Below are 27,756 nucleotides of genomic sequence, written 5' to 3' on the forward strand. Positions count from 1 at the left end.
TTTTAAAAGGGAGGGAGTCTTGAATCAAGCTAGCCATGATAAATAGTTAAAATTCCCATTAATCTTGTAATCTAATATATTTGTTCGTTTAATCCACAAATATACCTGCTAGAATAACAAATCCATATCTACAAATCCATATCTGGGTATTTAAATTATTCTTCTACATGAGCTAATCTTTTGCAGATCTCACAGCTTAATAAAAGTAGTGTCTTGGATGCGTGCCTAAGTCCTCAATATTGACATTAATTATGTATTTTTCCACTATGTAAGTACTGTTTCAGCCAGCCCGTTGGATATGGTTTACGTGATGTTTGAGTAAACTATATTTTAGTCCTCCAATTTTTAACCTAGGAATAACTCAGGCCTTCATATTTGAATAAATTCTTTTTAATTTTTTTATTCCAATCATGAGACACCACATATACAAACAGAATCTCCCTACAAAATTAGTGATTTCAAACTAGCAAAAGCTTGAGCATATAAAGGTTTGCTAGAAGGAGAGATCGATGAGCACTTTTTCATTCCCAAGCTAGCATATGCTTTAATTTGATTGGAACTAGCTAGCTAGGGTTACAAAAAGCAAAGCGGTTGTGGTGGGGGCTAGCTTGAAATAATCTACTCTATGTGCCTCTAAGCAATATACCATTTAAGGCAAAACACCAATGAAGTGCTACAAAAACAGCAATCTCCTTCTCCTCTTCCATTGAATTATCTACACGTTCCCATGCTTGTTGATAATATATTTTTTTCGTCTCCAATGTGAGAAAGCATGTGTATGGAAAGGAGCACCTTAAAAGCTGAATTCCCATTTGCTCAAAGATATTATATTAAAGTGGAAATTAATAGGGAATTGTATTCTCTCATTCTCGTCAAGCCAATAAGCCAAAGACATGTTAGATTCTTAGATGACGAGGTGTGTTTATTATAGCGTTAAAGGCTTAAGAATTTCTTTCCAAAGGGATCTCTCGCAACACATCCCACAAACTATCACCATCTCTAGTGTCTTGTCTTCTCCATGGTACACTAATTCTTTGGCAAGAGACGCCACATTTTCAACACTTATCACACTTGTTCTTTCCCTAATTAGACACCCATTTATGGTGTGTTGTGTCGAAGCATTTTTTTAATTATTCCTTGAGCTTTTATCAAGTGTATAAAAGGCTCACTCGCGATCTCTATTCTCATTGCATCAAAACCTTTGCAAATTGAGACATCACTTGTCTCTTTGCTGCTCTCTAGCTCCCCCTCCCGTCTTTGTTTCCTTAACCACTACAAAATGTCAAGGGCCATGGAACCACTGACTGTCGGGAGAGTTGTGGGAGATGTGGTGGATATATTCACTCCTAGTGTGAGAATGACTGTTACTTATAACTCCAACAAACAAGTTGCTAATGGCTATGAATTCATGCCTTCTGTCATTGCTTATAAACCTAGAGTTGAGATTGGTGGTGAGGACATGAGGATTGCATATACACTTGTAAGTTAACGTTAGTTTTACCACCATTTTTAATATTAATGTCATTATGATCAATAGTTCCATTTTTAAGTCTTTTTTTTTTTCGTGTCATTGTAGATCATGACAGACCCTGATGCTCCAAGCCCCAGTGATCCTTACCTAAGAGAACATCTCCACTGGTTTGTACTATTAACACTGCCTAAGAGTGACTCGTATATATGTTTATTTATATCCTTGATTATGGCACATTTTGAGGGGGAGGGGGGTGTTTCTAATATGAGTTTTCTTGAAAAAAAATTTCAGGATGGTCACTGACATTCCTGGCACAACTGATGTCTCCTTTGGTGAGTTCTTCTCTATCTAGAAATTATTTTTGTTTTACAGTTTGTTTCATAAATTTTATTAATGGGTTTGGTGCAAAACAACAGGAAAGGAAATTGTGAGCTATGAGACTCCAAAGCCCGTGGTTGGTATCCATAGATATGTGTTCATCTTGTTTAAACAGAGAGGAAGGCAAACTGTGATGCCACCAGCTTCGAGAGACTGTTTCAACACTAGAATGTTCGCAGGAGAAAATGGATTGGGCCTGCCGGTGGCTGCAGTGTACTTTAATGCACAGAGAGAAACTGCTGCAAGGAGAAGGTGATGATTAAGAGAGTGTTGTGGGTTTTCCTTCACGGACAAAATAAAGGGTTTATTGTTTCCTGGTTTTAGGGTTTTGGATTGGCATGGCCACATTCCAGGGGACGTACTGTACTTATTGTCTTATGGTACTGTTTTCAAGTTTTTTGCCCTTTTCTGCTACTACTAGGTTTTGGGAGGTGTAGGCCCTACCTTCTTTTAGGGTATGTTATCACAGGATGCATATAGCATCTAAAGCTAGCAAGATCCTTTGCTGGGTACATGTCAAGCTCTGAGAGAATCTGTCATGGGACCTTAATATTTGGATTAATGGATTTGTTAACAAAAAGTAAGGTGTTGTTGCCGTGTTTAACTTCCGGATTGTTTTTTTGATTTAAAAATATTTGTAAACATTTTTAAAAAAATTTATTTTTTCATTTTAAATTAATATTTTTAAATTATTTTAATGCATTGATGTTAAAAATAACTTTTAAAAAATAAAATAAAAATATTATTTTAATATATTTTATTTAAAAAAACTTTAAAAATAACCAAAACCACATTTCTAAATATACTCTTAATTCATGAGTTTCTGGTCTCATATTGCTTGTCAGTGTGCTAGCTCCGTGGTCTTTAATTCGGAATTTGAACTGCCCACAACTTATCAGGGCTCATGAACAGATAAAACGCCAGCTCTTCAAAACAGAGCTTGTACGATGATCAATATAATGCCAACTATTAAAATGCAGTCGTGTCCATCACCAGCACCTTGCCTGTTTGTCTATTGTGTAGATAAACAGAACCTAAATTGTATATAGATCCACCATTGATGTCAGGACATACAGACAATCTCTAAGCAGCTCTTGGCAGTTTACAGTAGACTACCAAGTAGGGTTTTTTCGCCACTCATAACTTGACAGAAAGTCCTTTTGCTACTTCTCTACCTGATATCAGTGAATCTATATCATTGTATAATAACCACGAGTAACAGAAGGGACAAGGTCTGTTCTTTGATGACAGCCAGTTACAATTGATCTGTAAACACCCCCCCACCCAAACAATTTTTACAACCCTCACCAGATATTTTAAAAATACATCTAAAGGGCACTCAACTGCCTTGTTTCCAAACCAAAATCCATTACCATGTGGTCAGCCGAAGAAAAACTGGAAGCAAACATGGATTTTGGAAATTTTCAGTGTTTGAGATTGGTATGACAAAGTATCACCACCTTGCACACACACTGTTGTCAATAAAATATTCAATCCAGACCATTCATCCACCAAAACAAGTCATGTATTTATTTCTGAATTGCACTGATGCTCTCTGCTGCAGCTCCTTCTTCCCCAAAACATACTTGAGCAGCTTGTTTTCTCAAGCCTTGGTCCCTCCATTTTATCCTGCTCTACAGATGTTTGTGGACGGTGAGAGGATTCATCTTGTGATTCTACCTCTTGGGGTTCAAAAGATGGGCATGGCCCATCATTGCAGGTACACAAGGGGATGGCAACAGAAGGAAATGGACTGCAAGTGACTGGGCAGAGAAAATCAGAAGAAACTGAAACCACACGATTCTTTCGGACCTCCGGTAAACATGCTGGCGATTGCCCATCCACATCATGTGAATGGAGCATGCATGGAGTGCACAGTCCGAGAGATAGAGGAAGCTTCATTTCTTTTGCTGAGGAACCAGGCAATCTAACAAAAGAGACAATTCCATGCCTGCAAAGAGGACATGGGATGGAGCCAGTAGGGCCCACCATTTCGGAAGGGATGTTGCACGTTGAGCAAAGATAGAGTGCGCATCTCACACAAAGCTCATGTCCGCACCCTGAATATGAGAATAACTGCCCATCAATAACATGAAACCAAAGGCATACAGGACATACAATCAATTTAACCATAGATTACAAAGGTGATGGAGAAACTAAATAGTGAGATTTTCAACACTTTCTAAATTAAAGGGGTGAAGAAGTTATCACTTAGTTCAGATTTCAATCAAAGGGAAATTTCAGGTAAACCTGATAAAAATACACGCACTGGTATAAGAGATAGAAACCCCATGCTACTTTTGGATGCCAACATGAACAAGAGAAGCAGAAAGTTGATCTTCACAACTAAAGATGGATGGATGGATACATGGAATTTTTGCTGTTCTATACATTCTATCTTTAACCAAGGGAAAAACACAACAAAACAATGCACTTGGCTTATGCCAAAAAGATGATTTCATAACCTTCATGCAAGAATTTAAAGACACCAGAGTCCTCAATCTTCACCAATAGGAAAGTTCATATTGGTTGAAAGATAGAACTACCTAGTTGCACCATATATACTAAAGTCCTTGGAAAGATGCAGAAGAAGTGGTGTATAGACATGAGTATATGGACATGATTGAGCAAGCAAATAAATAATGGAAATGGAAACCAGAACCAAAACAAATAGATATTGACAAATCAATGACATTCTCAAGAGGCCTATGCTGAGTGTTGGCATTAAACCTAATTTCTTTTCTCCCGACAAGGAATATAATGGTGCTTAAGTAAGTGCATCTTAGAAAGCAGTGACATTTATTTAATGGAAGGGGAAATAGAGGCTTCAGCAAGAACCATATGCCTATAAATGTTCTCAGGTAGCATTGCTAATAAAGAGGATTGAGGTCCAAGGGAGCAACACAAGTCAAACATTGAAATGTACAAAGACAGGAAAAGCGCAAACCTTCAGCGGCTACATTACACGCTCTCTCCAGGCAGACAGCACAAATATCAGGGTCATCAGAGGAGCTTACTGAGCAATGCATCCCGCTCTCTCTGCAAAGAATAGTTCACGAAGCATCATATTTAGTGTCCAATAGCAAGGGTTTACATTATTTAACTAAACACTGATAAACTTTCAAATTCAAGTTAAACTCCAGGGGCATTGGTTCGATTTGAGGCTAACAAAAAAGAAGACCATGGTTGACTTAGATTTGCTGGGTTAAGATCTAAAAAATTGTAACATCACCAACAAATGATCTGGTGATGAAGCAATCAGTAGGGGAAACTCTTGACACAAGATACTGTCAGTCTCGATGCAATCATGTACAGATAATTCCATTCTTAGGGCAGCCAACATGTGGTGCTGTCAGTCTTCATGCAATTCTTACATAGGGGGCAACACTATTTCTGTTCGCTCATATAAAGCACCATGTGGTGTCCAGAAGATGAGCTGCTATCAGTTTATAGCAAGTGCCTACACCTGTCCCTCTAAGGATGGATGTGTTCTCCAATCAGAATTTCACAGATTTTAGCATGAAAACGAAGTAAAGTTAATACAGGCCTTTAATTATTTTCTATATACGAAATATAACTGACTGACACTTGGACCATGCTTCATTAATTACCTTGTCTTTAATCATTTTCTGTTCTCATAAGAGCACACAAAACCACAAGTTATTCTTTTTTGGTTGAGTATCAAATACTATACATTCTGGGGGTACAATAACATGAGACTAAACAGAAGAAAAGATAAAATCCTTGAAGGACTTTGAAAAATTCATGACTAGTGCTCTCTTGACCACGATAACATGAGACAAAGGAGAGGAATGCAATCTTTAAAGGAATTTGAAACACTCTTTGATTTAGTGCTCTTGCCCGCTCTTCTGCACACAAAGAACCTAGTGTTTATGTATACACAATACCCAGTGAATTTGCTAGCATGGAATTCACATTATACATAGATGGAACAGTAACTATGTCCACTTGAATGCCACGTGTCAAAAAGGTTACTGGTTTAGAAATTTGTTAGGGGAGTATTGTGATTTTTAAATACTATGTGCATTTCTGCTACGAGCTAATAAATTCTCCAATTATTCCTTTTTCTCTTCTCCTAGATGTAGTAAAAGCACCAGTTGATAGCAGGATGTCTAAAAAAACATCAAAGTTGAAACTTTCTCTAGTTTTGACCCTTCACACTCTGCCTCTACAAAGACTTTGTAGTTGTTTGATTTAATTCTATAAGCATCATCATTACACCAACTCATACTGCAAGATGTCTCGCACAGCAAATGTAATCAGCAACTAGCTTGTACTGTATTCAGCAAGCAATGAGACGTTAAGGTTTAGGCAATACTCATGTATCAATAAAACAGGCTCCATGTTAGGCAGACTTGGATCACAAGCTCACAGTGAACCAAGCTAGAGCAGCTTCTTTTTAGCCAAGTCTCCATGGATCATCTTTCTCTTTGTTGCAGAATTAATAAAAGCATCAAACCTAACCTTGCCCTTGAACATTAAGCTACCCAAGAAAGCAACATATGGCCAAGTGTGCACTCTTATCAGTTTAATATTAGAAACTAGGCCATTTCAATTGACTCAAATTTAATTTCTGAAATCCCTATGATATCCAAATTTAGAAAATTATAAATATCAAGTGTCTGAGACTTTAGTTACGTCTGTTGCAATGATATGTTTGAAATCACCATATTCTTAGCATTTATGTTTGTACATGTCTACATGAGCGCACGCGCTCGCATGTGAGTGTGTGAGAGAGCATATATATTAAGTTGCAAAAGTACCTTGCTATATTAAGTACACTCAAAAGAGGTAAGGATAAGTGATTCGAGTGAGGAAATCTGGGTATCACAGAGTCAGAATTTGGTGCTAACAATGGTTCAAGCCAATGACGCCCCCACATCCTGGCAACATCAACAGGCAGCCACCTGAAGAATACACAATAGTTTCCATGTCATTTTCACAATAAATTCCAGGGCTGTTACATCAACCAGGCACGGCACAAAAAGAACCCAAAGCAATTTACCCGTTGCAATTTAATGTCATCCGACTGGCACCTCTTGCAAGGAGGATCTGGAGAATTAGCAGCACTATCATCTCATGTTCATGAAGTTAAAGACATGAAAAGACAAGCTTCTTGTTGTTGATATTATTCTTACCTGACAGCATTTTAAACTGCCCCCGCAAGCAGCATAATGCAGAGGGGTGCTTCCAGCTCCTACACATTAACATATTTATATTGTCAGAGGCACAAATCACAAATCAAAGATTTGAAAAACTAAAATTGTGGGGCATAGAGTAGAAAGGTAAACCTATCAAATCCATAGTTGTCCCATAATGAAATGTCACTGATGATACATTTGCATGAATATCAAGTAGAAGCTGTACACAGTCAAAATACCCATTCAATGCAGCAATATGAAGAGCAGTGATACCACCATCGGCCGCCTTATTTACAAACCTCGACAGTGCACTGCATGATGATATAACCTAAGTCAAATACTTTTGTGGCATGTAAAACCACTAAAAACCAAAACAAAAAAAAAATCTAACAGGAAGAGGGAAACATCAGACACCAACTATTCCCACAAAAGTAATGGAGCCAAAATTAATATACCATCAAAGTATAAACTTTACAATCCAAATGAATCAAAAGTATAACCTTTACAATCCAAATGAACTAATACCTCTGGTCAAACCTGTTCTTCACGCTAGAACCATCCCTGGTATCACCTTCAATCTGAGTATGCATAGCTTCAAAAGGGGCACTAGGAACAAAATCAGCTACAACTAGTCTTATACATCTCACATGCCCATTTACTGCTGCAAAATGTAGAGCAGTTCTTCCACTAAGATAATCTGCTCTTATAACCTATAAAGCCACAATATTCACAAGGATGAATCAATAAAACACACAAACACACAGGTAAAACAGTTAATAAAAATTTCCCTCCGAGAAACTGAATTTACTTACATTGCATCTAAACAACAAAAGGGTCTGCACAACTTCCCAGTGTCCATATCTACAAGCTTGCATCAATGCCGTCTTCAAAACAGAATCGTAAATAAATAAAAAACATACCCATTAATTTGTTTCAGATTAAGGAATCAAACCTTTTACTTATCTGGTTTTAAAAAAATAGCTACATCCAAATGAAATCAAAATCTGGGTTTTGTTAGTCTCCCAAGTCCCAATAACTAACATTAACAGCAACAAAAATCCAAAATTTCTGTTTTTCTTAATTTCCCAAACAATAACATTACAAAACCAAAAGATATCAAAACCAAAACTTTCACCACAGGAACCCAAAAAAAAAAACCATTTCCAAAGTCGATCCAACAAATCATACTAACATTCCCACACACACACACACACACACACATATATATATATCAAATCCTCCAAACAAAAACAAATCAATTAAATTAAATCCCATGAAAAGAAAAGGTTTTTTTTTTTTCACCTGGCCACAATAATTCCTGGAATTCACATCAGCTCCATTCTCCAACAACAGCCCCACAATCTAAAACAATAAAAACCAGACACGTTAACAAAAAGAAAACAAAAACCAAGAAAAGAAATGATCTTCCTTTTTTCACTTTTTTTGGTGTTACCTCATTGTGGCCTTTAGCAGCAGCAAAATGGAGAGGAGAATTAAGGCCGCCAAAAGTAGAATATTTAGCAAGACAGGGATTGCAATCCAATAACATCTTGGCTTCGACCAAATCTCCATCTCTTGCTGCGGAAACTAACCTCTCCCCTGATGCTGAGCACCCAAATGAATTCCCCATTTCGCTACCCTCCTCTCTCTCTCTCCCCCCCTCTCTCTGTCTCAGGCACCAACTTTTAAGGCAACAACAATTTTTCAGATTTGTGTTTTTTAAGGTTGTCTTTGGAGATGGAATTTTGGTGATGTGGTTGTTCTCCTTTTCCTTTCTTTTCCTTTTCTACCTCTCCTCTCCTCCTCCTCTCTCTCTCTCTCACTGTGCTTTTATGTTTGTTAGTTTTTTTTTTTACATTGGTCTGTGAAATATGAGAGAGAAACAGAGAAGAAAAGGAGAGAGGGAGGGAGGGAGACTTTTGTTGCTCTTGCCGTTTCTTTGTCTATGCTTTTGCTTTAATTTACCTCCCCGTCTCTTTTTGTGTTTTTTTATTTTATTTAGTTTTTTTAATACTAATATTGTTATTTCAAATGATTTTTACTATTGATGGGAGCTTAATGCATATCAATTGACAAATGAAAGCTAGACATTTCAAATTAACTTGGTATGGTAGCTACTAGCTATCATGTATTTGGTTAAAAAAAAAATTGAAAGATTTTTGTAAATAAAATGAAAAAATAAGTGATTTTAACTTTTACATAATTTTGAAATGTAATTATATGTGCGATTAATGTGAAAAAATATATCTTGTAATCAAATAATTTTTTATATGATTAGATAAAAAATAAGAATTATTTCAGTACCAAAAACATCATCAGGCTCCATTTGATTTGCCTTTTCAAAATCATAATTTTCATCCAAAACCATGATTTTGAAAAAAGCATTAATTTTTGTTCAATCAAAATCAAGATTTTAAGTGTATATTTTAAAATTGGGTGCAATTGTAGCCATGGTAGCATTTTTTTATCAATTTTTAGATGGTGTTTAGAATTACAATTGAACTACATTTAAAAAATATTTTTTATTATTTTAAATTATTTTGTGTGTGTATTTTTATTATTTTAAATGTGTTAGTATCAAAAATAAATAAATAAAACATTATTTTTATTTATTTTTAAATAAAAATATTTTTAAAAAATAATATCTACTATACTTCAAAACAAACACTAAATATTTATTAAGATTCAAAACCATGATCGTGAAAGCGTTATCTAAACATCTACTTTTAAATCAACTTGCTTTTTTTTGTCAACACAGCAACAATACTAGACACGCACTAGGAATCTAGAATATGGTGTTAAAGTCAATGTGTGTTGACTAGTGTGATCTACCACGGACATGATGTTTTTCAAGGTGAGTTTGTATTTTTATTTTTAGTTTAATTTTATTAAAAAAATACTTTTAAATTTTTTTTTATTTTAAAAAATATTAAATTAATTTTTTTTAATTATTTGACATGCTGATATAATTTTTTTTTTAAATATATAAAAAATTATTTTCAATATATTTTAAATTGAAAAATACTTTAAAAAAAATATATACACCTCAATACCAATCAAAATATTAGTTGGTTATTACCGTGTATGCTAATATGGTAACAATTGCAGACAAATTTTGATAGTTCTTTTATAAGTTCTTGAGAATTTGTTTGAGCTAAATCTTATATTTTTACATGTTGTAAAAATTCATTTCATGGTATGTGTTGGATAAAGTTTTATCTGACATGAAATTACAGAGCCAATTCCATGAATATCCGAATTCTATTTTTTCAAAATAGAAAACTAAAGAAATGTATGAATTGGAGATTAAGATCTAAGATAAAGGGAGAGAAGGAGAAATAAAAAAGAAAAAAAAAGAGAGAGAGGAAAGGAAGATTTTCGAGCTGGTCACTCGATGGCTTTGAAGTGACTTAAGTGCCGATTGGTTTTGAGATTGCACTTGTGTTTCTTAGTGTATGGGGGAGAGTTTTTATCGTTGTAGCAAGCAGTAGGGTTTTTAATTTTAAATGCGGGAAACTAAAAAAAAATTGTTGTGGTATAGAGTGTTTTTTAATTTAAAATTTATTAAAAATATATTTTTTATATAAAACATGTCAAAATAAATACTTAAAAAGCATCAAACAAAAAATAATTTCATAAAAATCATCAATCTTTTAAAATATTTATTTGGATTTTGAATTTTAGAAAAATATGAATTTAAACAAAAATGTTAGAAAATTAATTCTAAGATGGAATTTATATAAGCTAAATAAGATTTCCCTTACAATATTATTGATTTTATATAAATCAATAATAAATGCAATTCAAAAGAAAAATATTTAAACTGCATGCAATTTATTATCAGAAAAGATCATCAGGTGAAATGCAAACCATATCAATTATTTTAAAATTTAGTTTTGAATATATTTATCAATTCAATTTAAATCTAATTCATATAAGAATTTAAGTTATTAGTTGTTGGATTAACTTATCGGTTACTGAATTAATATTTTTTTATTAAAATAATATTGTTTTATTTAAAAAAAATATTAATATTAACCTGATCTGGTATAGATAATTATAATTAGATTGATCAAGTCAATAGATGTTTTTTCTATTTAAATTAAAAGTCGACTCAGATTTTCAAAAAAGTTAAGGTGAAGTTCCTTCAAATATATGTGAGATGTGAAAAACATAGTGCCATACCCATCGGATCAACCTCTCTATACATTTATTCTCAATATATATATATATATATATATGCTTGAATCAGACGGCAATGAATGGTTGATTATTATAATGAAGTGGATGGTTCCACATAAGATTACTTTTTACCTTGGGATTTACGCAGAAAGGATTAGGTTAAGTTTGGTGAGACGTGGGCCGTTTTGATTGGTCGTGGAAATTGCAAGAGAGGTCATCCAATCAGGGAGTTTTTGGAGGCTTGGTGCTTTTTTTTCCTCCTTTAATTTACGAGACAAACTGTTAAATTTCAACTTGGAAAAAAGCAAGGAAAAAGGAGAAAACTTGGAGAGTATAATTCCCTCTTTAACGAGGGAAAAAGATAGAAAATTGTCAAAATGCAAATATATTAATATTTTTTTTTGCTTCATATTGCATTTACAATTTTAGGTAGCAGAAGGTTCTGAAAATGTTAGAGATTTTGCCAAATCGCAACTAGGTAGAGTATGAAGAAGAGAAAATTGCTGAGTAGGAGAAGTTTCTTCACAAGGAAAAAAATGTAGAGTGCCTTTAAAGTTCATTCTAAGGTCTAAAATTTATTTATTTATTTTGTGGGGAAAAAATCCCACGATCCTAAAAGAATTTACCAACTAAATCAACTAGTATTTTTGTTCGTTCGTGAGAATAAATCTTATGTGTGAACTTGAATTGATGCATTTTGTGGGAAATTAAAATATGGGATTTATTTGTTTAATATTTTGTTAAAAAGATTTATCATCTAGCAAAAATTTCTTTAAACTTTGAATTATAATATTAGCGTGTTGTTGTTTTAGTTTTCTTAAATATTTTCTTATGTATATCATAAATGAAATCCTTGACTTTAGCACATGATGACTCATGTTATGATCTTGTATTAATTAAATAATATTTGAATTGTAGATATTTTGTTATGGTAAAGATGACCTTTGGGCTGCTAGAATCCTTGTGAATGTTGTTAGACCAGATTCCAATGGATTTAGCATCAATAAATTATAAATAAAAACATATTATAAAAAGAAATTGACCCACCACTAATTTGCTGCTGTGTCTTAAAGGGCAGTAGGATAGTATATATATTATTCTTTAATATTTAATTAATCATCTACAATGTGTACAAATAAATAAAAAAATATTAATTGTCTTGCGTGACGTAACTACCATGCAAAACAAGTTGTCCTGTCCACAACTGGATTCCAATTCCAATTTTATTTTTTAAATAGACCTATATATAAAATTTAAACAAAGACTTCATGATTAAAAAAAAATAAATCAAGCATGGGAGAATTTTACGATATTCTCACTCACTGTAACTAATTAATGGATACTTAAAGAAGCATAAACAAAAAAGAAGAGAGAATTATATCCAATAATTACAATATGAACACCACAGAAACATCTGCAACCTTAGTGGCTTACAAATCATTCTATCTATGATATATGTCCTACGAATTATTTAATTTAAAGATAATAAGTGTGAGATATATGAACAACCACATCAAGAACCATATCAACTCTAATTTTTTTTTTTTAAATGGAGACAACTAGTGCCATCCAATATATATTAAGTAAGTAAAAAAATGATTAAATCACAATCACAACGACTATGCAAAAAAGATATTGCAAATTAATGACGTGCTTGACAACATTCATGGGTGTGGAGTGGTGGACCAAGAAGGATCAAGGGTTTGTGTCGATGACTCATGTCCTTGAAGGACTGATGGGGCTAGCACTTAATTGGTATTTGTTTTAATAATTGTTCATGATAAGTAGTCTTGAATCTTGCTGCTGATCTGCCCCCTGGATAGGGAGATCCATGGATCTTGCTGATGTAAGAAATAAGGTATCTGTTGTTTTCAATGGTTACAGGTGGGAGAAGCAACTAGCTAGGGTTGCAGACATGAATCATACGTTTGCACGATCGCTCACTCGACATGATCACCTTTTCTTTTCTTTTCTTTTCTTTTTGTTCAAGTTTGTGACAAACTAACCCACCAACCTGAACCAAACTAGCTAGATCGAACTAGTTACCATCAAACTTACAACAGGTTACATTTCGTATTCCAAGACAGCATCTAAATGCGAGACATGCTGAATATCAGCCGAGCTGTAATTTCAGAATGGGACAAGGTGAATAAAAGGGTGTTTGATGTAGCATGAAGCATAATTATTAAATCCAGCTAAGTTTGTGATTCAAAACCTAATCTGAGCTAAGTTTTAAAAAATATTTGGTTTTGTGACAGCTTCTGCATTTAATTGAAACCACAATTTTGTATAGTTTGGTTAAGATATTAATTACACTTTTAACCACATGGGACCCATAATTTTCATGGTCCAACCATAGGTTCAGCAAAAACAAGTGCGACTTGATTTTTTAATTCATGACCATACTGACACTCTTGAGACTGTAGAGTTTTCAATGGTCTAAAATGACTTTGTCAATGTTTTACCTGTCTCTTTTCTCATCAATCTCTGTGCTCTTCTCTCCATTGCTTTTACCTCTGTCGATATGCATTTCAATTTCAATAATAACATGGAAAAAAAATTATGTTATACCACAATATCTCATATTAATCATATATTGCCTGCAAAATTAATTTCAAATGAAGCACATAAGCTTAAGCATTCTATTGTATATCAGGGATCAAATTATTCTTACCTGTGTAACAATGTTAGATTATAGAAAGTTGTTCCATAAAATTGTGTAGGCATTCTGTGGACCTTCAGGTTGACATTTTGCATGTGTTTAAAAAGAATAGAACTAGCATACAAAAGATGCTGGGTGTGTGCATTTTTAAGCAATGTAATAAAAAAAAAGAGTGAAATAAGGGCTCAAAGAACTAAACAGTAGAAACAAACAGTGATGATACTTAGGAGAGAAATTTTGATTGCATTAAAATCGAACCTAGAAGATTTATAACTTTTAAAACAGTTTACTTCATGATTTCTTTTGCAAATGATTATAAATGATCGTAAACAACATGATCTTTCGATTATTATTTTCGCAACACCGTTTCACCATTCCACATGCATTTTATGTCTTGTGCAAATGACTATCTAACATAAACAGAACACTTTGTTAACATTATTTCCTTATAAATCATTACAATATCGTCAGTTGAAATGAATACATTGCACCATTAATTATATGTTAAAAATATCATTTTAATCAAGAACATGGAAGATTCTCAATTTTAAAATAAGATAGGTTAGATTAGAAAAATACTGTATATATTTTGTGATATTTGTATCAAAACAATTGAAAGAGACATGAAACTGAATATACATTTCGATAAAATTGAATAGAAATATGTTATTAATAACTTTAAAGAACAAACTAATCATGCATTAATGATGATGCATTTAACCAGTCACAGATTTTATTTTTACCAACCACAAATAAAAGTAATTTTTTTTCTCAAAGGAGACAAACACAAAAGCTACAATAATACTAAATACATCTTTAATTTAAATCAATTTGGACATTGACTTGGCCAAACTTCATTAACCCAATGAGTTGACTGACAGTCCATAGTATTTTAATAAGAAAGAAATTGACCCAAATTGATACAATAAACTACAAATTAACTCGTTGACTTGATAATCTGACCTTTTTATCAGGCCAGGCTTAACCTGGCCCACGCCCGCGCATCAACAACCATGATATGTTATGAAGAATACCTAAACCTTACTACTCAGGTCAGTAGTCAGGGGACCATGCCTAGATGCGGGGTAAAGCATGCCCATCTTGGTAGATAAAGTATCTGCCAAGTTATACCTGATCCTAAACTGGACTCCAGAGATTGCTTATGTTCTTCTTGAGGCATCATTTAGTCTAGTCAAATGTCAGCAGAATCTCAACAGCTGGCTACGCAAGAACACAGGCTTAGATTTAGATAAGAATTGAGATACCTTCCAGATGTATACATGGCTCCTTTATGAAACAAAAAACATGCCACCAAGAAGATACACTTGCCTTGATTGGAACGAGGGCCATAACATCCTTGTGAATTGTGATGTAGCTGAACAGAAGGGAAACCGAAGGCTTATCATACTAAATTTGAGAATTATCATAAAACTAACCACATGTTACAAGACAGATACAACGCACAATTAAATCACGTCATGTAGGTGAGAATTCAAGTGGTATGTAGGAAAATTTATTCATGGAGCAGGCAGCAAGTAACTTGAATTGACACAGCTGAAATTAATTGTTATATTGCTGTATGATATTAGGCAAGCTGTAATTTCAGTCACTGGACAAGGTAAACAAAAAGGTGTTTGTTGTGGCCTGAAGTATATAAACCTTACTACTGAAGTCAAGTTACAAGACCACCTTGATGCTGGATGACATAGGCCCATTTGAAAACTTCTTCTTTCATAAACTGTCCTCTAATTTAAATGCTGGGGCTGGGGCTGGATACCAGAGTAGCCATGAATACATAAAATTGATTGTTCATGAAGGCACAATTAGTGAACTGTCAGCAGAATCTCAGTAGGTGGCCACCTCACAAACATGAGCAAGAATTTAAATAAAAACTGAGACGGCCTTTAGATAACCAATCCAGCGCTCCATGAAAGGAAAACCATGTCACCGAGAACATTGTCCTTCTGATATAGCTGAAAATTTGGCAATGCTTGTTTAGTTCATCTCCTTGCAATCATTCAACCAGCCCCAAGAATTCCGCGGGCAATGGCTATTAAAATCAGCAGACTGTAACCAAAACCTTTGGGAAAAAACAGACAACAAAATTATGAAAGAAGAGATGCGTATTGGGATACAATTGGGCAAAACATAAAAGTAAAAAGATAAAATGCACTGTTAGACCCTATTGTTTGTTTTAAGCACAGCTAGTGGCACAACTGCAAAGATCTTAGATAAGCATTGGAAATAGATGCGAAAGCTAACAGATTGATGATTAGTTCCTGCCATGCACAACCAGGCAATTGGTACCGCATAGTAGTTGTCTTTAGATTAGAATGCATATGGAGTTCAGATCCCAACGTTCAGATGATACTTCGAATATTTTTGGATCCAGGAATTGGTGAAAGCTACAGCCATCTTACTGTGGAATCAAAGGGAGTGCAGGATATAAATTAAGTAGATAAGGAGCTATAGATGAAATGACCGCTTATAAGCTGCCTTAAGATTAGTAATGCACATGGAGTTCAAAGCTCTATATTCAGACGATAATTGGAATATTTCAGGCTCCAGAAATTGGTAAAGTTGACAGCCATCATACTGTGACCACCATGGTGGAATCAGAAGGAGTGTGGGAGATAAATTAAGTAGATAAGGAGCTATAGATGAAATGCCATAATTGTGGTATGAAATCAATAATCGACAGCTTGTGGGATATATATAGCTTTCAAAAAGGTTTAGCATGCATAACAGATACCATCACGCAACAAAATATATAAGTAGCTGAGTGTACTATGGAAGCTGTATCTATTCAAATTATGACTGTAGATTATCGCTCACATTCACCAGATTACTTCAAAATCATCTATTTGATACTCAAGTGAAATATTCCTGTCTGTCTGTAAAATTCATAAATGACAGGGACAGTCAATTAAACCAGTATAATAGAATTACTTCAGATCATTTGCAAACCATTTTGATCAACTTTGAGCACAGATGGGTGCTAGGGCCTGACAGTTCATTAATTAACACAATTTTTCATGTCAGAAAAAAGCTACAACCTGAAAAATTTTACAATCTGTAAGCAAGCAACACTCTGCACTATTTGAGGAAGGAAGAATCTGCCAACAATTTAAGCAAAATGTACATGGATAGGAACCAAGGCCAGATAATTTACTAGCAACAAGCAACAGCCTCATGATTTATCTAGCACGGCAATTTTCACCATAACTTCAGTTCTCAAAAAGGATAGCATTACACCATAACAATAAGCAGGTAAGAAAATCCAACTTACATGGTAGCATAAACAGCCTCTTGGAGCAAACTCAGTTCTGATAACTGCTAAGTAGACATGGCAACAGCCAAATGATAGTTTAAGATCTCCTACATTCTGAAACAGCACAAGAGCCACTTGAAGCACCAATAGTTTTCCTGTGAGATATAAGTCTTCCCTGAAGAGCTCCAATTCCATAAAACTTGCTTCTTCTAGCATCTCTGATGCATATAATTGACATTCGCTTCTCTGCCTAATCATCCCCACGGATAGTTAATTGGCAGTAACTATTGATGCCTCCCAACTGAGAGCCAGAATGGTTTCTTACACCACCAATCTTATGCATTCACCCATTTAGTTGAGCCTTCTCTGCCTTTTCGATGCCATCAACATCATCATCCTCGTCTGTAAAATCAGAACCAACATCACAACTCAATTCCAAGTTCAAATCATCCTCCCTCTCTCCATCTTTCCCCTCCTTCCCACCCTCAAAACCATCTTCTGAGCAGTCTCTCCTAAAACGTTCCATCTCATCATCTTCTCTATCCCCCCTATAATGAACCAACCCCCTATCCACATTTGCTTTCCTCGAACTCGACAACACCAACTCACACAACTTCCTCCTTGCCAAATACAAACCATTCGGCTCAACTAACTCCCCTTTCCTATAAGCCTCTCGAAGAAAAACTGTATGAAGCTTCCCATGATTCCCTCTAGTCGAAACATAGAAAATCCCCTGATGCTGAAGCAAAAAGCCCTTCAATTTGTTGGGTAAATTCATAGCCATCCTGAAATGGGCGATCCTCTCCATTGTAATCTTCTTCTCCACCGTCAACGACAACAATTCATGAATAGTAGCCACTGCCCTCTTCTCCATCCTCTTCTGAGCCTCAATTGACCTCAAATCATAACCTGAAATATCTTCATACGGTGACCAATAAGGTACCCTTTGCCATTTCCACACTGCAATCCTATAATACTTCCCTATCTTAAACCCCGGTGGGAAATTCACCATAAACTTAAACCTCACGTCCTCAGCATCCATTCCTTTCTCTCTATACTCTCTCTCCCTAACTTTTTCTATCGCACAAACCGTCAATCTACGGTCTCTGTCAACCACCTCAATGTACTTATTCCTAGTCTCACTAGCATCAACCAATCTAAAAAACTGCGGATACTTCAAAACAACAGAATACTCAAAATCATCAGGTAAACCAAACTCGTACCTTGCGATCCTTACATGCTCTAACCGCAACCGACCCTCATTGGACATCATTATCAACTTCCTCAATCTGGTAACAGCATCAGGTATTTGAGCCAAAAGGGCCTCCTTTTCTTGCATAATCTGATTGACTGCTTTGCGCGTTAAGCGACAATACAACACTCGTTGAACTGGGTGCTCATAGACCTCAAAAACATGAGGGAATTTGAGGATAAAAGCACCAGCTTCAAACTGTTTAAACCCCAACCTGCCAGCGAGATTGTCAAGACGTGAAATGGGCAGTGTTTGGTTGTATTGAGAAAGTATTAAAGATTGAAACTTTAAGACCTTTCTCGTCTTTTTTTCGATTTCCATGTAATTATCGAATCCATGGTCACGAACCCTTAGTTGTTTTTTGGGTATTGAAGTGGATTGGGACATGGGTTTTGTGTGTTTAAGGTTGTAGAGTGTGGATTGAAGAGTTTTGAGGGGTTTGAGTCTAGGGTTTAAGAGACCGAGAGAAATGAAGACTAGCATTTTTGTGTTTCGATTTTTGAGTTTAGGGTTTTAGCAGTGACTGTGATTGAAAGGAGGGAGCGACAAATTTTTGGAGTGGAGAAGAGCTGGGAAGACTAGAAATGCTTGAGAGGAGTAAATGGGAGAATTGTTAGAGAATGAGGGGTGATTATGAAATATTGGAAAACTTGGAGGTGGTAAGTGAAATCTGATTGGTGGGTGTAATGGGCCAGAGAATGGGTGGGCCTAACTTGGATTTGGTATTGAAAATTAGGCCTTTTAAGGCCATTGAAACTTGCAGTGGACTGTTTTCTTCAATGATTCTCTTAGCTTTTTATACTTCCTACGTTCCATTTATCCCTGTTTTTTAGAATACAGCGTTCGATTAGTGTGAGAAAACAGAATTAATTTGTTTACTGTATTTTCTATTTTAAGAATATAAATTAAGCAAACACAATCTATTCATTTGAGCATAATCTATTAATTAGCCTTTAAAATCGTTGGATCAACGTCTTTTAATTAGAGTCATTTGCTGGAAATTTATTTTAAATAAATAATTTATAAGTGAGAAATTAATTTCAAAGTATCCTTGATTTTCTCATTTGAAGAACTCTTAGTTTTTCTAATTTTAATTCTTAATTTATGATAGCTAATCAACAACGGTAAGAATTAATTTTTCAATCTTTTAACTTTTAAAATTCATTATAAAAAAAGGGGTAAATGAAGATTTTAGTACTAGTGTTTTTTTAGATGAAAGAACCTGTATTCTCGCTTTATTTTTAGTGTTTTCATTTTTTTTATACTTTGATTTTCCTCTTAAATCTAGAACTCAAGTTCATCTTATTGAGAGATATTTTAGTTATATAATCTTTGATTTAAAAATCTTGTTTAAAAGTGCATCTAAACCAAAATGATATTGTTGAAATCTTGTTAAATGCATTGCAAACATTTTAATTGCACAGATAAGGAGTAATAAAACATTAAAGATAAATGATTTATTATTGACAACAAGAAGTTAAAATCTTGTTATTTTAAAGTGTTTCAACAAGAAAATACCTTAATTTATTTTAATTTAAGCATACATATTTTTATTTTTAGTATGCATGTTAGAACTTTAAATTAACATTAATTATAAGTTTGGATTTATGTATAGTATGCATGTTGATGTTCTAATATTATATTTATATTAAAAATATGTTTATTATAAATTATTATTTTACTTGTTTATAGATTCAAACTTGCATAAACTTTATATTTTTTGAAAAAATATTTTTTATATTTAGTATAATTTGTTATGATAAACTAAAAATTATTGATCCCTAGTATAATATATTCAAAAAAAAAAAATGATGTACATCATTCACATCCAAATCACCAGTATTTGATATCTATATTATGCCACAAGACAATTTTTTATAAAATCGGTCTGGCAACAACCCAATGCAATTATCCTAATTAGAAGCTGCAATTTTTCACTATTGTTTTTCTTTCAAGGTATGTACCTAAATCCTCATGAACTTGTTCTTAGGCTATAACCAAAAAGCTTTATATCAATAGAAATATTTGTCAATTCTTATATACCCATGATCCTCCTCATTTCTAGCCAATGTGAAAGGTCCTATACCCAACATTTTATTATGCCAGGACAAACCTCACGCCGGCACCGATGAACTCCAGTTATTTTGAACTGGACGAGGCCAATTTGTTTACTGTGAACTTTGATTTCGATTGTTTTTCTTGAAAAGCTTGCTAGACATGTTTGATAATTAGCTGAACAAGTCCCAAAATGTCACTTTTGCAGATTGCAGATGCATATGCTTGTAATTTTATGTGTTTAATTACAAGATAACTACAAGCATGTGTGGAAACTCACGTCACATGTGAGAAGAATCAGGCACCGCAAAAGGTACACGAAACAAGAGAGAGTAAGATATGGTGCGTGTCTAAGCAAGAATTCTGTCCCATCTGAGAGAAAAATCTTGAAGCAAAATATAAGTTAAAATAGCAGATTGCCTTGGATTTTGAACAGTTTCCACAACACAAAAAAGTCAAGAGCTAGCAGTCTATCTTGTCTTCGACGAAATAGGACGACTAAACTAAAACATTTGCTAAGACCCAATCAGAGTCAATACCCGAACCACAAGGCCACTGCCTGTTGCCAAGTTAAAACTAGCTTGGCGAGGACAGTAGCAGTAACATCCACAGTCATCCTTCCCAGTTTCCACCCGGCAAACTGCGGTTCGTTCTTGACTCGAAACCCCGCTTGTGCAAAGTTGTCACCTCAAGCTGCCTCTATTTCACATCCATTCTACCTATTATACCTTGTTGATACCATGTATTCTTGTGTGTCGAAAAACCAAGAGAAAAGAGATTTACTAAGTTAAGAAGCAACCATTAGTTGAAGGCTGTTTTGATCCTCTGCATGGTGCAGGAGATGAGATTGTGAACTGTCTTGATCGACTCGACTGTGAGTTTGGCTGAAGGAAGGTTGCTCGCCAAAATTTGGAATCCAACGGTCAAAAAAGATCCGCCTCCACTGTTGCCATCACAGTCTCTCTTAGCTGGATTCCCATTGCTGTTGTTTGGCTCACCATTACTGAATGAATTGCCTGGAAGAATCACAAATCCTGATGGCAAGAGAGCCACGTAGGTAGAGTCTCCACCATTCATCACTACACTCACTGATTGTACGTCGACCGGTGCGTACACTACTAACGAACCCGAGGCATCATTCCAGGTTTCTTGTAATATCAACATGTTGTCACTCGCGTTAGCATCAACAGCCTGCAAAGTCTCAGAAGGCAGAAAATATATAGTTAAACTCTTGATAAGAACAAAAGAAACCTGGGAATTGGAAGTTGATTTATGGCCACTCACAGATGAACGCAAGACAGAAACAGTGTTCCAATGTCCCTGGCCCTTGGGGATTTGGACCATCTCCTGCAATATTCCACCATTGGATAAAATGTCCCATTGGCTCCTTGATTGTTCATCCCTCAAAAAGTCAAATAACCTCTGTTGTGAAACCGGCAGCCAAACAGAAGTTGAAACACTCAACACAATACCATCTGGCTCCCCAGGTTCATTGATAATCTTTCGGGTCAAAATCCTCACATCTTCACTCACACTTTCAACCACAAGGTTGCCCCAGTTATGCAAAGTCGAAGCACAGACCCCGGAACAGAAGCTATCCACCATTCGTCGTGCCAACTTTAACATGCTCTTCTTACCTCCCAGATTTAACACTGTAGCATGATAGTAACAACTCAGAAAACGACACATACAATATCTTTGGAGAAAATAAACAAGTGAAGGAAGGGTAAAGTAGCATTCCCAGACCTGTCTGATCTTCACCCAAAATGGTAGGGGACAAGAGCATTGCCATGCACTCGTAGTGCCGTTGAAGGGCCGCAATCCACCTCTGTGCACCAAAGCCCATGCCAGAATTTAGTATGTGTCGGTAGAGTCGATGGACTGCACTCTCATCATATTCAGAATGTTCCACCCATGTAACCTGAATTTTACTATCTGTCAGCATTCTAGAACACATACGCAACTGCATCATCCTAGCATTTATCAACAGTACACCTCTATCTAGCAAGCAATCAAACTTGGCTTCATGGGGTTCCATTCACCTCAAATAGGAACAATGTTTTAAAAAGTTTCACTTGTTTTTATTATTAAACATTAGCAAACCATGAAGCCTGCGAAATTCTAGTGCTGCCGAGTCATCCTTAAGTGAAAGTTCTTGTGATGCTAAAAACTTAATTCTTGGATTAAAAGAAGAGGGGAGTACATAGAAAAATAGACTTGCAACCATAGGGCAGAACAAGCTAACACGGTAAAATTTATCACACAGTCCCACACTACATTTTAAACAAGTCTGAAAGGACAAGCAGAAGTCAAAAATCAAGGCATAGTGTTGAGCACTCCAGATAATATAAGATGGAATCCTTTCTTAGAACTTGAAAAGAAGATCTCGTGAGAATTTTAAATTGGATAGAAAGGTGATTTTATTATAATACAATCACGGCAGGATCATTTCTTGGAAATAGAAGGTTAAAATATAATGATTAGATCCAGGTCATATCACCTCGAGGACAGAAAAAAAAAAAAACTATCAGCAGAAGAACAGGAGATAAGAATATAAACATCAAATGCGTGAGGTGTACAGCAAAGATTGAAAACTACAAGGCTTTACCTGGATAGGAAAATTGTGAATGCACTGCACTACATTCAAGACTGAGGAATCAAATAAATATGTGTGCGTGCGCGCGCTTGTCAAATGCTAGTGCCCTTGATTTCGTGATCTTTCGAAAGTAGCAGCAGACAATTAAGCACATAAAATAAGCTATTCTTGCTTTAGAATTGAAGAGTCTAGATTAATTAAATCATAGAAGAATCTTATTTTAGTTAAATAATAATCAAAGCTCGAAGTTTTCAAGTAAACCACTAATATATTTCATTAAGAGAGGAGAGAGCAAAACTTGGGAAGCACAACCAAAATAAATTTAATTTGGGGATGCACAAAAGACTAGTTGTGTAATTGCAAATAATTCAAATTAATGTAGTGCCAGCTGAATACGAAGTTGCAGTTATTGCAAAATCCTAGTACGGTACCTCCAAGGATGAAAAAACTATGAGTGGATCATACGTATAAGCAGCACAAATGAAGAATCTATGCAAATCATTACCTTGCAGCAACCATTGTTCATATCTTGTATTATGCAGCCAGAAGGAAGCCTTCTGCAGGTTACAGGGGTTTGTGCATTTAGATTTTCCAGGTTTCCATCAACAGAAACATCAGCCACAGCCCACACACCCTCTGCTAGTTGCTTGCATAACCGAAGGAACTTGACTTGACGCACAGGGACAAAAGGAGAAATCACTTGAAATTCAGCATGTATCTGGAAAAGAAACATTCATAAATTCCTGCTTCACTGCAAAAGACTATAAGACAGATAGGATAATGGAATACCATTTGCAAAGCTCCACTTTTTGTTCCGCCCATGCCACTTGATACGATATCAATGGTCGCAGCTCTAGCAATCAAGCTGGGAAACATTTCCACCCATCCATTCTGTATATGGAAAAGAAGTTAACCAACTGTTCAAGTACAAAACTAGAAGCATTAATTGCGCCATTTCTAGATTGAATAGCTGAAGAAATTAAGATTACTCTTGCAGCTTTCTCAACGCCATTCTATCATACAAGGGAACTCGACAGGTGATCATAAAAGGGTGAAATGCGAGATTATAAACAAAAAAAAAGAACAAAAGCTCACCAAACTATTCTAATCTTGATAAAGTGCTCCAAAATTGATAATTACATTGACATAAAAATACACAGAAAAATGAAATACAGAAATCAAATCCCAATAGCACGCTTATGCTCAAGAGAAATCATTAAAAACTTCATATATAGCAGCATTAAGATTTAGATAGCATACCACGTCCATCAATGTCTCAACCAGATCCAAGCTGTTGGCGAGTACTACACCACTCTCCCGAGTTGCCTCAGTAACAAAATTGCTGGGTTTCATGCCAATACAAGGAGGAAAAGTCCTCATATACTCTTCATGGTTCAGAACTTCCCTCCCTCCATCCAAGCTTTTGATCCAAATGGGACTTTCAACCTGAGCAATCTTGATCAATTCATCCATAGCAGCCAGTGCAAGATCTACAAACATTGATCTATCAAATGGTACTTCATTGCCAACAGCATTGCCTATTGGTTTCATCAGAGGCATCATAACCCCTCCATTACTGTCAAGCCCCATTGGCAACGTGTTGTCAGTATGGCCTAAATTGCCATAACCATCTCTCCCAACTGCAAGGTCGAACTTGGTGGTTGAGCCAAAGGGAGGGACGGGACTGGCCGAGGATGCGAGAGGTCTGCCTAAAAACTTATTGGCTAGGGCACAAACACGGCCTAATTCATCCTTCAATCGAGCATTTTCAATTCTTAGCTGCTGCTGCTCATAAGACACTGGAACAGGCACCGCCGGACCACCACAATTGTTGCAAATTGGATCACTCATGTTTTGTTTCAACAACTCATTCTCAGCTCGGAGTTTATCATTTTCTTGCCTGAGGATTGCATTCTCATGACGTTCCAACTGGGTCTGGAGTATAAAATGACCAAAATCAAAATCTTCACAAGGGATAATGAAAAGAATCGAAAGGGTACGCAAAAGTTTATCAATTTACCTTCATTTGAGTTCTCCTATTTTGAAACCAAAACTTGATTTGCTTGCTTTCCAAGCCAAGCCTCCTGCTAAGCTCTGATCTTTGTTTTTCGTCAGGATGAGGACATTCCTTAAAGAAACTATTGACATCACAAACAGAAACAAATATCTTTTAGATAAAAAAGAATCCTTCAAACAAAGACTAGTGACACGAATACATAAATCCCTTGACATAAACAAAACAGCCAAAAGAAGAATCATACGATTCAAGCTCTTGTATTTGATTAGCAGTGTGTCTATTGTACTTCTTCCTAGGCCTTTGATAATCTCCAGCATCCTGATCTTCCCCAGATGCACCTTCAATGTTATCACTTCCAGACCTGCTCTCATAACCATCCTCCCTCGTCCTCCCTACCAAACTAGGATCAAAATGTTCCCCAAGTAGGCCCATGTCACCATGACTATCCATCTTATTCTTCTGCAAAAAAAAAAAAAAAAAAACCCACAAACAAAAAAGGGTCATACATTATTCAATTTCAAGCACAACAGCATGCAAGAAATAAAAATCACAACCGACAACCATAAAGTAAATCAAGAGAAAGTTCATTCAGGCAAGATACATGTAATAGAAAGAGAAAGGGCTGGTGATTTGGTAGAGGAGGGTTGTTAGTGGCGGCGGCGGCGGCGTCGTCTTCTCAGCAATGGCACCAACACTAAGGCATGGTGTTGTTATTGTGTACTGAAATCATATCTGTCACAAACGCTGAAACCCCACAACTACCACCAAAACTATCAACACTGTTAGTACTGATCAAGCCCAAAAACCAATCAAAATAGCCCCTTTTCACTTTGTTTATGTATATAATTCTTATATATTCTCTCTCTCTCTCTCTGCGCTTGACCCTTGGTTACTCCTGCGCGAGCTTTTTTTATATTGAAAAGCTAGCTATCCCTCTCACGAGGTATTCTTGGATTCTCTCTCTCACTTGTTTAGCAAGTTCTGACCTTCACAAGATTTCACACACACCGAGCCAGACTTAAAAACTAAACTCACATTCTTATTTATAAGAGAAAACAAGAAAAAGCAATTTCTCTGTCAACGTTTCATGGATGACTCTCTTCTCTCTCTTTCTCTCTCTGTCTCAGAAAACCTTCGCGTGTCAGAAAATGAGATGAAAAGGGCATTTTCTTGATATACACACTATTCTTGCCCCCATCAAGTTGAAAATCCATCAGACAAAACAAGCCTGACTCTGATATTTTATTTCACACATACAAGAAACATAAAAATAAAAAAATGACAGTTGACCTCTCCTCCTTTCCCTCAATTTTTGTGACGTAAAAAAGTGGTTGAATACAATCGATAAAAAAGAAAAAAAAGAAGAGTACCTTTCTTAATACTTGATGGTACGAAAAGGGTCTTTCGACAAGATAAAATTATCAGATCCTTTCTTCCTTTTCTTTTTTTATTATTAGGATCAATATAGGAATAAGACAAAACCAATGTAACGTCAATTATAGTGAGCGAGACAAGAAAAGCATATTACTTGACAGTAACACAAGAAGCCATAAAAAAACATGTTTGCTTACGCTGTAAGAGTCCTGATTCAAGATAAATAACATTAAAAATAATGTTTTTATTTGAAACGCAGCAAAACGAGAGCACAAAAGCTGATACTATGTGATCGCATGAAAATAAATTGAAGATACGAAGCTAAGAGCAACTTACACTCTCTCTTTTCTCTTCTCTCACTGGTTTTTCTAGGGCAAGTAGCCTCCTTTCTTGCTTTCATGCACAAAGGGATTTCTTCTTTCTTTCTTTCTTTCTTTCTTTGTTGTTCAAAGAGAAACAGAAACAAATTGAGAAAATATGTAAAAGGAGAGGAAATATTTTTGGACTGAATGGTGAAAAGTCAATACGCGGGGACCGCTTGCCTTTTTCATTACATGGTTTCGTGAAATCCGCCACGCGTGTTTGCTAGCGCGTGTATGGCAATTTATTTTTGTCTTGGCTTGGTGGGTTGTGGCTGCTTAAGGGCGAGTTTTGACCTTTGGTGTGGCCGGAACCAGTAGGAAGATGGCACTTGGAAATAATGGTTCGCCGACTAAAAAATTGGTGGGCTTAGTTTGGGAAATTAAATTATTATATATACATTCGTAAAATCCTAATATAAATTGTTGTGACAAAACCTTCTTGTTACGAGTTGTATTTTTTTAAAAAAAAAAATAATTAATTTTTTTAAAAAAATATTTTTCGAGAAAGAACTTGGTTTCACGTGAATCAAAAGTTGACTTAAAACACTCTTGTTATCAAATAAAAAATTATTTAAAATGAATACTTGTATTATACATGGATATAGAAATCAATATTATTTATCACACGAGTATTACTTAATGCATGCAATAAATTTCTCTTTTTTATTATTCCTTTTTGCCTTTGGATTTGGTTAAAAAAACCATAATTCCACACCCTGATTCATTGCATATCTGTGGCATTTGTTGAGTTAATTAGGAACATTACAGGTAAAAACATTAATTTAATTCAGAGCATTATAGGTAAAAACATCAATTACTTGGATGTAATTAAGACGAATATTCTTTTATCGTATCATGTGAATTAAAAGCAATTTACTAAATCTGCTATATATATATATATCAATAATTATTATGTAGCTTTTGAGGATTATATATGGAATGCTTGCTTTGTTAATTATTTGTTATTTCAATCA

At 35.2% G+C, this 27,756-nt stretch overlaps 4 protein-coding genes across 7 annotated transcripts; 1 reads left to right on the top strand and 3 right to left on the bottom strand.

Moving 5' to 3' along the window:
- The first annotated feature begins 1,179 nt into the window (after positions 1–1,179).
- On the top strand, positions 1,180–2,429 carry LOC118056444 (CEN-like protein 1). Its single transcript, XM_035068658.2, has 4 exons — positions 1,180–1,480; positions 1,577–1,638; positions 1,763–1,803; positions 1,888–2,429. Exons 1-4 carry the CDS (start codon positions 1,280–1,282, stop codon positions 2,103–2,105), a joined length of 522 nt encoding a protein of 173 aa, XP_034924549.1. The 5' UTR covers positions 1,180–1,279; the 3' UTR covers positions 2,106–2,429.
- Positions 2,430–3,030: 601 nt separating this feature from the next.
- LOC118056233 (E3 ubiquitin-protein ligase XBAT33) lies at positions 3,031–8,947 on the bottom strand. The gene is made up of 10 exons (XM_035068383.2): positions 8,465–8,947; positions 8,314–8,373; positions 7,824–7,895; positions 7,537–7,721; positions 7,162–7,322; positions 7,009–7,067; positions 6,876–6,922; positions 6,634–6,777; positions 4,797–4,888; positions 3,031–3,909 (listed from the first exon to the last, which is right to left on the bottom strand). The coding sequence occupies exons 1-10, from the start codon at positions 8,639–8,641 to the stop codon at positions 3,371–3,373; spliced, it is 1,536 nt and encodes a 511-aa protein (XP_034924274.1). The 5' UTR covers positions 8,642–8,947; the 3' UTR covers positions 3,031–3,370.
- A 5,721-nt stretch (positions 8,948–14,668) lies between these two features.
- Positions 14,669–18,991, bottom strand: LOC118056234 (protein ROOT PRIMORDIUM DEFECTIVE 1). Of its 2 annotated transcripts, none has more exons than XM_035068384.2 (2): positions 17,145–18,991; positions 14,669–15,935 (listed from the first exon to the last, which is right to left on the bottom strand). In XM_035068384.2, the coding sequence occupies exon 1, from the start codon at positions 18,859–18,861 to the stop codon at positions 17,470–17,472; it is 1,392 nt and encodes a 463-aa protein (XP_034924275.1). In that variant the 5' UTR covers positions 18,862–18,991; the 3' UTR covers positions 14,669–15,935; positions 17,145–17,469. The 2 variants fall into 2 exon arrangements, with proteins under 2 accessions (XP_034924275.1, XP_073261134.1); XM_073405033.1 differs by lacking the exon at positions 14,669–15,935 and adding an exon at positions 15,942–16,274.
- A 1,828-nt stretch (positions 18,992–20,819) lies between these two features.
- Positions 20,820–26,879, bottom strand: LOC118056232 (homeobox-leucine zipper protein ROC5). 3 transcript variants are annotated; one of them, XM_073404789.1, is made up of 11 exons: positions 26,757–26,866; positions 26,417–26,487; positions 25,648–25,778; positions 25,291–25,505; positions 25,050–25,167; positions 24,290–24,964; positions 23,819–23,920; positions 23,535–23,747; positions 22,180–22,354; positions 21,718–22,085; positions 20,820–21,624 (listed from the first exon to the last, which is right to left on the bottom strand). In XM_073404789.1, exons 4-11 carry the CDS (start codon positions 25,494–25,496, stop codon positions 21,235–21,237), a joined length of 2,247 nt encoding a protein of 748 aa, XP_073260890.1. In that variant the 5' UTR covers positions 25,497–25,505; positions 25,648–25,778; positions 26,417–26,487; positions 26,757–26,866; the 3' UTR covers positions 20,820–21,234. The 3 variants fall into 3 exon arrangements, with proteins under 3 accessions (XP_073260890.1, XP_034924273.1, XP_034924271.1); XM_035068382.2 differs by lacking the exons at positions 25,648–25,778; positions 26,417–26,487 and having other exon boundaries at positions 26,757–26,879; XM_035068380.2 differs by lacking the exons at positions 26,417–26,487; positions 26,757–26,866 and having other exon boundaries at positions 25,648–26,274.
- Positions 26,880–27,756: the final 877 nt, after the last annotated feature.

Source organism: Populus alba, chromosome 15 (assembly GCF_005239225.2).
Source record: "Populus alba chromosome 15, ASM523922v2, whole genome shotgun sequence".
NCBI lineage: Eukaryota > Viridiplantae > Streptophyta > Magnoliopsida > Malpighiales > Salicaceae > Populus > Populus alba.

What these genes read in the sequence shown, in the direction of transcription:
- LOC118056444 (XM_035068658.2), top strand. Translation starts at nt 1,280, where the DNA reads ATGTCAAGGGCCATGGAACCACTGACTGTCGGGAGAGTTGTGGGAGAT. An exon ending in TGAGGATTGCATATACACTT is followed by an intron (nt 1,481 to 1,576) that starts GTAAGTTAACGT and finishes GTGTCATTGTAG; the next exon opens with ATCATGACAGACCCTGATGC. An exon ending in CTAAGAGAACATCTCCACTG is followed by an intron (nt 1,639 to 1,762) that starts GTTTGTACTATT and finishes AAAAAATTTCAG; the next exon opens with GATGGTCACTGACATTCCTG.
- LOC118056233 (XM_035068383.2), bottom strand. Translation starts at nt 8,641, where the DNA reads ATGGGGAATTCATTTGGGTGCTCAGCATCAGGGGAGAGGTTAGTTTCC. An exon ending in AAGAACAGGTTTGACCAGAG is followed by an intron (nt 7,323 to 7,536) that starts GTATTAGTTCAT and finishes ATCATCATGCAG; the next exon opens with TGCACTGTCGAGGTTTGTAA. An exon ending in ATGACATTAAATTGCAACGG is followed by an intron (nt 6,778 to 6,875) that starts GTAAATTGCTTT and finishes TGTATTCTTCAG; the next exon opens with GTGGCTGCCTGTTGATGTTG.
- LOC118056234 (XM_035068384.2), bottom strand. Translation starts at nt 18,861, where the DNA reads ATGCTAGTCTTCATTTCTCTCGGTCTCTTAAACCCTAGACTCAAACCC.
- LOC118056232 (XM_035068382.2), bottom strand. Translation starts at nt 25,496, where the DNA reads ATGGATAGTCATGGTGACATGGGCCTACTTGGGGAACATTTTGATCCT. An exon ending in CAAATACAAGAGCTTGAATC is followed by an intron (nt 25,168 to 25,290) that starts GTATGATTCTTC and finishes TGATGTCAATAG; the next exon opens with TTTCTTTAAGGAATGTCCTC. An exon ending in AAAGTGGAGCTTTGCAAATG is followed by an intron (nt 23,748 to 23,818) that starts GTATTCCATTAT and finishes TTTCTTTTCCAG; the next exon opens with ATACATGCTGAATTTCAAGT.